Below are 12781 nucleotides of genomic sequence, written 5' to 3'. Positions count from 1 at the left end.
CCCTATCCTCCCCACCCCCTGCCTGCCTAACCCTGTGTGTCATTTTGTTGTACATGGGGGTTTGGAAGGTCAGAGAGGAAGAGTCAGCCCAATACATAAAAGCAAAACAAAACAAAACAAAACAAAACAAAACCAGAAGGGGAGGTTAGAATCAAGGATCACTTTACCTGAAGTTATATAATTCTTCTTAGACTGAGGAGTAGACAGTTCTACTGTCTACATGTTAACTCCCTCCAGTCATCTTGTTTTTAGCATTATTAGTGAGCCAAAACACTAAAGTAATATTACTCCTGCTAATGTTAAGAATCGACATTTAGTGAGTCCTTAATATATGCCGGGCAATAACCTGGAATAAAATAAGCCACTCAAACTTCAATTTGTAGAAACTTTTTTTTTAACGTTTATTTATTTTGAGGGAGAGAGAAAGCATGAGCAGGGGTGGGCAGAGAGAGAGGGAGAGAGAGAATTCCAAGCAAGCTCCATGCTCAGTGCAGAGCCCAGTTTGGGGCTCTGTCTCACCACTGTGAGATCATGAGCTGAGCCTAAATCCAGAGTTGGACACTTAACCAACGGAGCCTCCCAGGCACCAGAACACTTTTGTCTTATTCTTATGCCATTGTGTTGCATTCTTGAAGCACGTTTTTGGTATGCATCTGTAGAACTGAACCTTTTGTTATTGCACCATGCCTGAAAATGCAACAAATGTAGAATACTCCATCAAGAAACCCCATCCACTACTTGGCCCATGTTTATTGTACTAGCCAGGGCAGCCCTATACAGCTATAGCTACACAAAGCAAACATACTATTTATATTTTTTTTTTATATTGACCTTTCTGTTTCTTATTGCCATTTTATTTTCTATCACAGTTTCAACATCCTCTAGGTCAGGTGCTTCTAGGACGTCAGGCTTGATCAGTCATGATCTTCCTGCTACCTCATCTATGGGAACTCAATCTATCAAGGGATGTTTACCAAACTTATTTTAGCTCATTTGCTGTTTCATCTAAAAAATGCTTTGACCTAGAGAACCAAGTTTAATAAGAACTCTGGCATTTATAGTGATGCCTTTTGGGATATGTTCAATAAATACTTGATACTTACAATGTCAATAATGATGACAATTTTTTAAGTGATGTAAGTGTCATGCAGCTGGGAAAATATAAATTTGGCCCTAACCGGGAAGCACAAATGCAGGCACTAATTTTTAGCCTATAGACACAGCTTAACTGAAAAACCTGGTCCCTACGCTGACTCTCCCAGTTTTTGCCAGTCTAGTTATGGACTTAAGTAGGTGGTTTCATGGGATTAAGAAAAAGACAAATTTTTGTTTAACTGCCCATGATATTTGGTTAGTACTGGAGCTTTTGGGGATTCAGGCCATTTGGAAGAATCCCTACAGCAACTAGCCAATTGGCTCAGGAGAAGATGGTAACAGAGACTACCTCACAGCAAGCATGGAGAGGTGAAGATTCAGTAGACAAACACAGAAACCCCATTTCTGTTGCTTTCATGGAATACTAGGAGGGATCAAATGATCCCCAATTGTGAGTTTAGTCATCAACAAAGGTACATTTGGCTGGGAAAAATTCAAGTAGGTTCTTCTAACTTGCAGGTTTCAGGAAATAGCTTCCAACCCTTCATACCTCTTTGCCTAGAAGGTTGACCAACTTCTACCTCCAGTGACATGCCTCAGTTTCCCCTACTGTCTCCCACACCCTTTCTTTGCACTGCACTTCTTTCTCAGATTTTAAAAAATAAAACACAACTAAATACTATGTATTTAGATAATTGTTCTAATTAGCGTGTGATTCACTTATTCTTTAGAAAGTGTGACAGTGCTGTTTAATACATATGGTACTTCTAATAATTTACACAAAGAGTTATTAGATCTTAGATAACTTATGCCACTCTTGCAGTGGATAAATCAGATTCTAATCATGATTTTTTAAAAAAGCTTTTTAAGTCAGCTCTACACCCAACATAGGGCTTGAACTCACAATCCCAAGATCAAGTCACATGTTTTACTGACCGAGCCAGCCGAGCCACCCCTCTACTCATTATTTTTAACACATTTTTTCAGAAGCATTCCATAATTTTTTGCATTGTCCATACTGTATACATTTATATATTCCAGGAAGCTAAATGAACGTATAAAATGTATCAGCAGAATAAAAATATTTAGGTATTTACATATTGTAAACCTTTAAACAATTCAGTGTAGAGATTTATACATATGCCTTATAAGTAGGAGTATGAGACAGTTGAATTAGTACATAAAGTTTTTATTTAAAGTTTTCCCCTTCCAAGCAAGCTTCATTTACACATTCTAATACTGTACAAAATTTACAATCTCTGTGACTTACTTATTCACTATTCACTTCTAATAGTTTGTGCCTTTCTGAAATACAGAAAGCTTTACTTACAGTTCTCATAAATGCTCTTATTTATTTTGGCTAGAAATAAAAAATAAATGAAGAACAAGTCTAAGGAAAGTGAATATCCTTGTATAAACTGTGACTTTCAGAAGAAATGGTGACAGTTGACAAAAAAGGTTCTGAAGCAGACCTTGTTCTCTTCGTGACGTCAGCTGGGATTTTTCCCAAGTACTGTAACTTTTCTTTCCTATATATATGTTTTCAAGGAAAAAGAAATGAAAGTTGATTGCACTGAATATATATATATATTTATATATATATTTTTACAACGGATCCTTTGGATCTGAACATACAAATAAATACAAAAACAACAAAGATTGCACTTTACTGTAGAAACGGCATTGGATTCCAGTACACCCATCTATCTCGACATGCTCCACGGTGAAAGTTTATCACCAAGGCATTTTTAGTCTGTGGCTTCCCCATGTTGTTGTTTTGAATGACACTTTTGTGGAGGGATTCAACAACACCTCTGGGTAATTAAAAAACATTTTAGGCTACAATTTAGTATTAACTGTTGTTTCAGCTCTGAAGCGCTTGAAAATCAAATTCATGTTCCTTCCAGTTTTGCTCTTTTGAGTGTTCACGTTGAAAACTATCTCATGCTCTCCTGACCTTCTGCTCCTACATTCCTCATGCTTCTAAAGACAACTAGCAATTGTTCAGCTAACTGATCTCAGGCATCTTTGGTGATAACAAACAAATATGATGAGTTGAAGAATAATCAGGGTAAGTCATGTGCTTTCCTAGAGCCAAATCCAGAGCCATTTCTAGAGCCAGAGGTGAGGAAGAGGGAGACATATTTGTTAAGAGCTATAATTCGTTCTTGTGGCTCTTTTAAGTGGTGTGTTTTAGGGAAAGAGAGACAACTGGGATGGCACTTAAAAGAAATTTTTTCTTTCTTTTCATCCCTGAATTCCTGAAAGCAATCTCCCAGTTTCATCATAGGTTAAGTTTGGGTCAGACGTGTTATCCAACAGAATCTCTTCAATATTGTACGAAAACTTTGTCAGTCCTACCTTTTGAAGGAAATAACAGATGTGTTCACTACTTTTTTATATACTGTAAAAAAAAAAGACAAAACATGAGCTTCTGTGGAATGAATAGTGACATAGTATGTTTTGTCTTAATCTTTCATATAAAATTGAGGACACAAATTGTGACTGGCTAGCCTAGAGCCCACAGGGCAGAAAGCAATTGCTATGAGAGCCAACATCTTCCTCTTCTGTGATCCCGTGAGGTGCTGTAAGGGGCAGGCGGTACATGAAATGAAGTTATATAGAAACAAACATGTTCCCCTTTAATCTTATATGATTTTCTATAACTGTGTTGCCTATGGAGTCTGTGAAGGAGCCACAGGTTAGGAATATAGAATCGAGTGGCAATTTCTGTAATGCAGTGTAAGTATTTCAGTGGGTCGAATTCTGGATCGTTCATGAACACAATATCCCCAAAACTTCAACATAGGTCACATGCAGGTAGACTACAATGCACAATACTGATCTTAGGTCTGTCTGGGGCACTCTTCTGTATTGTATCTTTCTCCTTTTGAACGCTAAGATCCATATGAGGAGTTTTCGTAAAGCTGGGACAAGTTAAAACCAGTCTGAAATGGAAGAGTCTGTCACCACAGGAAGTTTGGTGTGATCCGAGTTGCAGACACAGTATCTGTTCAAGAACAGGTCTTTTTCTTTTGTCATTACTTGTAAATCATTAGAAACCAAGGGCGGGTTTCGGCAGTTGTGCCATTAGATGCACTGTTCCTAGTACAATAGTGATGTCAGCTGTCATTGTTTCCTAGAATGTGAGAGTGTTCATTCCAGGGTTCCCTGGCATTATTTGTTGTAAGGTACACAGGCGGGCAAGATAACCGGTGCGCAGGCAGGACCTGCCAGTGGCTCTGCTACATCCCCTTCCAGTTCTGTCCAGGTGCCTTTTTCCGGGCAGTAGCATATTGTGGATGATTTGTAGGCCCCCTGTAATGGCAGAGGGGGGGCGTTTAGGGAAGAATGTTCCGAGAAGTGCAATGGCAATCCTACTTCTCACATTTACATTGGAAAGAAAATGTCAATTCTCTGCTCTTGCTAAAAAGTTCCAAATGAAAGCGGTGGATTTGAAACTGTTTTTTCTACAGGCAAATCTGAGATTTGCAAGATTGCAAAATCTGTGTGTGTGTCTGTGATTAATAATAAAAGTCGAGCGCCTTCAGCACCTAGATGATCAGCAAAATCCTTTAAAATAATGGACCAAAAATTGGAATTTATCCAGCTGGTTTCAGTTAAAAAAAAATTCATCTTAGATTTTCAAATAATTTGGGTCAAACAATTTGGTCAATTTTAAATCATTGCCTCACTTTTCTGGTTTTATTTTACTACTGTAGGGAATAAGAGATAAGATTCAAAACTAGTTCAAAATAAGCCGGACAAGAGGGCTTGTCAACTTCTTTGCACATTGATTTATTTTCAAGTGGCCACATGAGAAATTAAAAAAAAAATGTCTTTAATCTCGTTTCCTTTGTCAACCTCTGGGGGTAGTGCTTGTATGACATTTCGCTTCTAAAACCAAAGTAATTTGGCTTTTAGCACAGGCAAAACCCCAAAATTCCAACCAACCTGGTCATCATTTTTTGAAAGTGTCCTCCTGGTACCTGGTTCTAAATGTGTCCACTCTTGCAGCTAGTAATGTGCACCAGTGAACAAACCCCTTATGAATATGTAGTTCAATGTATATTTGCCTACATATAACTAATACCTTTTTAAAACTCACCCCAAACATTATACAAGAACCTCGTTTGATGCAAAAGAAATAAGCTAATATTATTAATACCCCAAATTAATATTAAGAAACCAACACCTATAAATCAACAGTCATCATTTAAAAAGTGAATGTGTAGACCATAAGGCCATACGTGTCTATGTGATGTAATGTGATGTAATTCGAACTACATGGCCACCTCCTCAAGTGTTCTTAACAAAAGAGAAGAAATAAGGAGCACAATAAATTTAAAAAAGAAACAGGCTGAACTTGTGTTAAGTCCTTATGTCTAACTTCCAGTTTTAGAGGAAATATGGAGACAGAGACTGTATTAAATGATATCGCAAGGTAATCATTAGCTAATTCCAGAATGTCAGCTTTTCTCTCTAATAACTGACCCTGTTTTTTTCAACAAGTTAATGGCATGGACGAAGAAGTGGAGTGGGGTGATTTTCCAGATTGCAAGAGATGGATGAGATATAATAACCAAATACAAGTGAGGGTATTGGATTCTGACTTGAACATATCAACTTAAAATATATATATATTTAAAAAATTTTTTTAAATGTTTATTTATTATTGAAAGACAGAGAGAGACAGAGCATGAGCATGGGAGGGCCAGAGAGAGAGGGAGACACAGAATCCGAAGCAGGCTCCAGGCTCCGAGCTGTCAGCACAGAGCCTGATGTGGGGCTCGAACTCACAAACCACAAGATCATGACCTGAGCTGAAGTCGGACGCTTAACTGAGCCACTCAGGCACCCCGAAATATATATATATTTTTACAAGTGAATAGGAGAACTTTGAATGTAGAATAAGGGAATTATAGTTAATTTTGTTGGGTGAGATAACAGTGTGTTTACATAAACGAATACTTTTTTATTTTTTTAATTTTTTTTTTTTTTAACATTTATTCATCTTTGAGAGACAGAGAGAGACAGAGCATGAGTGGGGAAGGGGTAGAGAGAGGGAGACACAGAACCTGAAGCAGGATCCAGGCTCCAAGCTGTCAGCACAGAGCCCAACGTGGGGCTCGAAGTCACAAACTGTGAGATCATGACCTGAGCTGAAGTCGGACACTCAACCGACTGAGCCTCCCAGACACCCCCATAAACGAACACTTTTTTAAAGATAAATACTGAAGCGTGTAGGATGAAATACTTCAGCCAAAACTTTTTAAGGGTGAATAGATGAAGTATGCTAAAATTTTGATGGATGTTGAAGCTGGATGCTGGGTTAACAAGAGTTCATTGTACTCTCAATTTTTGTGTAACCTTGGAAATTTTCCTGATAAAGATGGGGGAAAGTGAAAAGCCATGGAAAATTATATATCCTAAAGGGAATTTGTGGATATTTAACAGGTTCAAGTGTTTATGCCTTACTGGTCAGAAACTTTTCAGACAATTCAAACAATTCAACAAACTATTCAAACAATTTCAATGCAATATTTGTAAAACCACTTCAGTATCTTTACTTTAGTTGGAAAGCCAGAATCCCAAAAGCATGGCGAGAAGAGAGAAGTAGAGACCTACTGCATTTGGGGATATAGTTGATCAGACAGCAAGACAGCTCAATAGCAACCACACCAATTCTATTTTATTACTTAAAGTAACTTACTCCTAGCATACAAGCATGATACTCTTAAAAGGTTTATGTGTGAAAATAAATTCAAAATGGATGAAAGACCTAAATGTGAGACAGGAAACCATTAAAATCCTAGAGGAGAACATAGGCAGCAACCTCTTTGACCTTGGCTAGAGCAACTTCTTACTAGACACGTCGCTAAAGGCAAGGGAAACAAAAGCAAACATGAACTATAGAGATGTCATCAAGATAAAAACTTCTGCACAGTGAAGGAAACAACAAAACTGAAAGGCAGACTATGGAATGGGAGAAGATATTTGCAAACAACATACTGATAAGAGTCAGTATCCAAAATCTATAAAGAACTTATCAAACACAACATCAAAAAAACAGACAACCCAGTTAAGAAATGGGCAGAAGATATGAATAGATCCTTATCCAAAGAAGACATCCAGATGGCTAACAGGCACATGAAAAGATGCTCAACATCACTGACCATCAGGGAAATCAAGATAAAAAACATGATGAGATATCACCTTACACCTGTCAGAATGGCTAAAATAGACAACAGGTGTTGGAGGATGCTGAGAAAGGGGAACTCTCTTGCACTGTTCATGGGAATGGAAACTGGTAGAGCCACTCTAGAGAACAGTATGGAAGTTCCTCAAAAAAGTGAAAATAGAATTACCCTATGATCCAGCTACTGCACTATTAGGTGTTTACCCAAAGGATACTAAAATACAGATTCAAAGGAGTACCTGCACTGTTTATAGCAACATTATCAACAATAACCAAACTATGGAGAAAGCCCAAATGTCCACTGACTGATGAATAAAGAAGTTGTGGTATGTATATACAATGGAATGTTACTCAGCTATCAAAAAGAATGAAATCTTCCCATTTGGAATGATGTGGATGGAGCTAGAATGTATTATGCTAAGTGAAATAAGTCGATCAGAGAAAAAGAAATACTATATGATTCACTTATATGTGGAATTTAAGAAACAAAACAGATGAACATATCGGGGTGGGGGTGGTGGAAAGAGGAGAGAGGAAAAGATACCACAGAAGACTTTTAATGATAGAGAACAAACTGAGGGTTGATTGAGGGAGGTGGGTGGGGGATGGGCTAGACGGGTGATGGGTAGTAAGGAGGACACTTGTTGTAATGAGCACTGGGTGTTGTATATACGCGATCAATCACTGAATTCTACTCCTGAAACCAATATTGCACTGTATGTTAACTAAATAAAATTTAAGTGAAAAAAAAAAAGGTTTATGTGTAGGTGGTAACATTTAGAGGGAAACACAAAGTAAGCACAAACAGAAGGAGAGGATGAGGAAATGTGGACACATACCATACTCCAGCTGTAGCCACCCACAAGGTAGATGCTGTCATCAAGCACTGCACAGCCAGGGCCACTTCGACCTTCCAAAATGGGAGTTTGGAGAATATTCCACTGGTCACCTTTTGGGTCATAGCATTCCACAAGCATTACGTCAAGGTGGGAAAAACCTAAGTGACATAGCAAAATGGAACCACATAAGAATAAACTCTCAGGGTGGCTGCCTGAGTGGCTCAGTCGGTTAAGCATCCGACTTCGGCTCAGGTCATGATCTCACGGTTGGTGAATTTGAGCCCCACATCAGGCTCTTTGCTGTCAGCACAGAGCCTGCTTCAGATCCTCTGTCCCCCTTTCTCTGCCCCTCCCCCACTCCCTCTCGCATGCTCTCTCTCTAAAATAAGTAAACATAAAAAAAATAAAAAAGAATAAACTCTCAGGGTCCCAATTCAGGGCTAGGGCTTCTCCTTCTCCTCCTCCTCCTCCTCCTTCTCCTCCTCCTCCTCCTCCTCCTCCTCCTTCATCTTCTTCTTCTTCAAGTTTATTTACTTATTTTGAGACAGAGGGAGAGCACAAGCTGGGAGGGGCAGAGAGAGAGGGAGAGAGAGAATCCCAAGCAGGCTCTACACTGTCAGCACGGATTTCCGACACATGACTTGAACTCACAAACTGTGAGATCATGACCTGAGCTGAAACCAACTGAGCCACTCAGGTGCCCCAAGGCTAGGAGTTCTTTTAAAAATAGCTCTAGGGCTACAAAATAGATAATTGTGTTTTTAAAGAGACAAAGGTATAAGTTTACTAGTGAAATAGGGAGACATGTTACGAGAGACCTAAAACAAACTCTGGGTATGTCCAATTCAGTCAAAGCAAGAATGTCTGACTCAATGTCATTGGTAAATGTTGATTACATGGGGGTATATCTTATTTTAAAATGTTTATTAAAACCTTATTTAAAAGGTTTAAAATAATTAAACGTAAGCATTTTATAGAGTGCTTACAATAAGCTGGTTGTCTTCCAAATGCTTTCTGTAGATGAATTCACTTAATTCCTCTCAACCACCCCATGAGATAGTTATGCCATTATATTCATTTTAGAGAGGAGAAAACTGAGAGCAAGAGAGAAATAATGACTTGAGTAAGTCACACAACCAGTAAGTAGATAGGCTGAGGTTTAAACTCAGGCAAACAGGCTTCTGAGCTCATATTATTACAGGCTAAACTGTATTGCTTTTCCTAAACGAATATTTAACTCTCAAAATGTTTAAAAAAATTTTTTTAATGTTTATTTATTTTTGAGAAAGAGAGAGAGAGAGAGTGTGCAAGCTGGGATGGGACAGAGAGAGGGACACAGAATCCGAAGCAGGTTCCAGGCTCTGAGCTGTCAGCACAGAGCCTGATGTGGGGCTCAAACTCACACACTGTGAGATCATAACCTGAGCCAAAGTCAGATGCTTAACCAACTCAGCCACCCAGGTGCCCAATCAAACTGTTTTAATTAAATGATGTTCAGAATCTTTTACCTTTTTCAACAGTTTATGTTTATAAGCAACTATGATGAAGTGAATAGTTTCCAATATCTACTAAGGATCAAGGTTGAGTAGGGGGCTAACTTTCACTGAGGGCTTCTTCTCTCACCTCTGATGAAGTTTTTCAGTGACTGGGGCAGTAAGTGGGTTGCAGAGAACAACTTAAATTCTTAGACTCCACTGGAGCCCTGCCTTTAATTTAGAAAGTCAAAAATCTGGAGGGGGAGTGCTTCCTGGTCACTGAACAGACCAAATCCTTGATAATGTTTTTCTTCTCTTTACATGTGTGCAATGGATATTTGCTAGCTGACAATTACAATGCGTACACTCAATCAAAATCAACCTACTGGACTCTTCAAAGTAATTAAAAAGATAGACCAAAAAGTAGAATAATTTTCATTCTTGAAGAAGCGGACAAATTATTTCAGGCCACTAACTTCTTACATAAAATAAATCACATAGATTTGAGAACAGTAGAGTGAAGGATTTACTGGAATTCTGTGGTATATTCCTTTCCTGTAAGATTATTGATGATAATTTCTGAAGCATGGATAATTGGAATGAGGACTGGGGAAAATTTCCAGTTCTGAAGTTCTAGTGGCATCATAGGAGGATACGTATGCCTTCTTGGTGCCCGCTACACATATGACATATGTTGATGATAAGCCTCAAAAACTATAAGGAAAAGATAATTACCCCTCTTTTATAGACATGGGATTAAGTGTCTTGAGTAAGACCACACAACCACAAGTGCATAACTGGAACCCAGATCCATACCCTTCTCTCTACACCATAATGCCTTCCTGAGTTGACCTAACTTTGATGTGTGTGTGTTCGCATTTAGGTTGTCATTACCCTGTGCAAGTATAACCTCAAATATTAAAGCTTCCTAGAATGTGGGGCAACTGGGTGGCTCAGTTTGTTGAGCATCTGACTCTTGATTGCGGCTCAGGTCATAGTCTCATGGTTCATGGGGTGGAGCCCCATGTTGAGCTCTGTGCTGACAGTGTGGAGCCTGCTTAGGATTCTCTGTCTCCCTCTCTCTCTCTGCCCCTCCTTCACTCGCATTCTCTCTCTCTCTCTCAAAACTAAATAAACATTTTTTAAAAATTCCTAGAATGTTTAGTCATCATTATGCAAAATAAATTAGTAGAAATCACATTTTAATGTAGAAAGCTACAAAGTTAATACTGCATACAAATATTTTGATGAGAAGGAATGGTGTATGGCTTGAGATGAAAGAGAAGCAATGAAAGAAAAAAGAATAAAAAGGGAAAAGTTGCAGCAGCAAAGGTAATCAATCCCTTCCCACTGGGGAGAGTACAAAGGTGAGCAGCATAGACTAGGTAGGGTATTGACGTTTCTGATTGAATACGAACTTGGAAATATTTACATAAAAATTACACCTGTGTGGTCTTTATTATGTTAGGGGTATATATGTATTGGGAGAACCAGAAAGGAATGTCTACATCTATCATTTTTTAGATGGTTGTATGATGGAAAAATAAATGCCTAGAAGGCCTTATCTACCATACTTGGATGGCCTGTTTCACATTTGGTTCAATTTCAAGGATCATGGCAGGTCAGAGCTAGAGGAGATTTTAGAGATCATCTATACCAGTTTCTTCATTTTTAGGTAAGAAAACTGAGGCCCAATGCAGTTCAGGGATCTTAACAACACAGTTCTCTCTGCTTTCCTGTCAAATTCAGTGTGATATGCACGTAGATAGTTACAGACATGCACGTAAACTACAAAAAGTTGTAGTCAGGGGCACCTGGGTGGCTCAGTGGGTTAAGCATCCGATGTGGGCTCAGGTCATGATCTACAGTTCGTGAGATCGAGCCCCACGTTGGGCTCTGTACTGACAACTCAGAGCCTGGAGCCTGATTTAGATTTTGTGTCTTCCTCTCTCTCTCTGCCCCTCCCCCACTTGCGTGCTCACTTTCTCTCTCTCTCTCTCTCAAATGAATAAACTAAAAAAAAAAGGTGGTAGTTATACCGATATATGGAGAGGAGAGGAGCCCAAACAAAACTCTAAAAATATCATGTGGTTTTTTTTTTTTTTTTTATTAAAAAAGCAAGTAGAATTTGAGAAGCATAGGTTTGGTGTTCAACTCTTAAAAGAAATAATTCCAAATTTAGACATGAAATTCTACTAAATGTTTTCTTTAAGAAAAATCACGTATTAGCTTCTTTGTGCAGCTATGGCTGAAGTTCTTTATGATCACTACAAAAAACAATTTTCTGGAAAAAATTTATTGCTATAACTTCGGAGATAGGGAATAATTTATTTTACTGAATTCATTGTTACAACAAATTGTTTGTGCTTTCAGTTATTAATGTTTCCGTTTTTTACTTTCTGTTGACATCATTATTCATTTCTTTAATGTGTGTGGTAACTTAAAAATAATCCTATCTGCAGAGGAGCCAAAATAAATGCCTGCCCAAGGGTACAGCTAATTTACACAGAGTAGATTTTATTTGGTCAACATGTTTTTTACTTGGTTAACTATGATTATCTAACGAGAAACCCCCTTAGCAAGAAACATGAGATGCAAATGATATTGTGATTTAAAAAAAAAAAAAAAGAAAGAAAAAGACCTTTCAAATGATTTCCTCCAATTGCATACAAGCGATCATTCATTACAGCCAAAGTGTGGATGGCGCGTTTTGTGTTCATATCTTGTTTTCGAGCCCAGACATCCATTACAGGGTCATAGCAATATAGCCATGGGACATACTCTCCATTGTGTACACCCCCTGTGAATTAAACATATACATACAAGTCAAGAAAGTGCCTTGGAACTGAAGTTTGGAACAGAAAGTGGAGGAATGACTTGCCTGAAATGTATATCTTCCCATTGTGCACTGCTCCTGCGTGAGCAGCCAGAGGCTGGGGCAAAGAGGACACATAACGCCATTCGTTCGTTTCTAGGTTATAGCTCTCCACGCTGGACAAATAGCCGGTTTCGTTCCTTCCACCAATAACGTATAAATGCTTGTCCAACCGACATGCATAGAAACTGGCTCTTCTACAATGAAAACAACAACCCACCATAAATCACAAAAGGGGCTCCGTCAGTTAGGGAAAAGAAGGTACATCCCGCCCTAGAAAGGGTTGCAGAAATTTGGA

At 38.5% G+C, this 12781-nt stretch overlaps 1 protein-coding gene across 1 annotated transcript in view; it reads right to left on the bottom strand.

The window, feature by feature from the left end:
• Positions 1–2158: 2158 nt before the first annotated feature.
• KLHL14 (kelch like family member 14) overlaps positions 2159–12781 on the bottom strand; it is a 103133-nt gene continuing 92510 nt past the window's right edge. The window contains exons 5-8 of the mRNA XM_049620238.1: positions 12490–12680; positions 12250–12408; positions 8134–8291; positions 2159–4413 (exon numbers count right to left, since the gene is read on the bottom strand). Coding sequence (XP_049476195.1) covers positions 4273–4413; positions 8134–8291; positions 12250–12408; positions 12490–12680 — 649 coding nt within the window. The 3' untranslated portion in view covers positions 2159–4272. The remainder of the gene's footprint in view (positions 4414–8133; positions 8292–12249; positions 12409–12489; positions 12681–12781) is intronic.

The sequence above is a fragment of the Panthera uncia genome (genome assembly GCF_023721935.1).
Source record: "Panthera uncia isolate 11264 chromosome D3 unlocalized genomic scaffold, Puncia_PCG_1.0 HiC_scaffold_8, whole genome shotgun sequence".
NCBI classification, from domain to species: Eukaryota; Metazoa; Chordata; class Mammalia; order Carnivora; family Felidae; genus Panthera; species Panthera uncia.
This window is presented reverse-complemented; position numbering and strand designations above follow the sequence as displayed.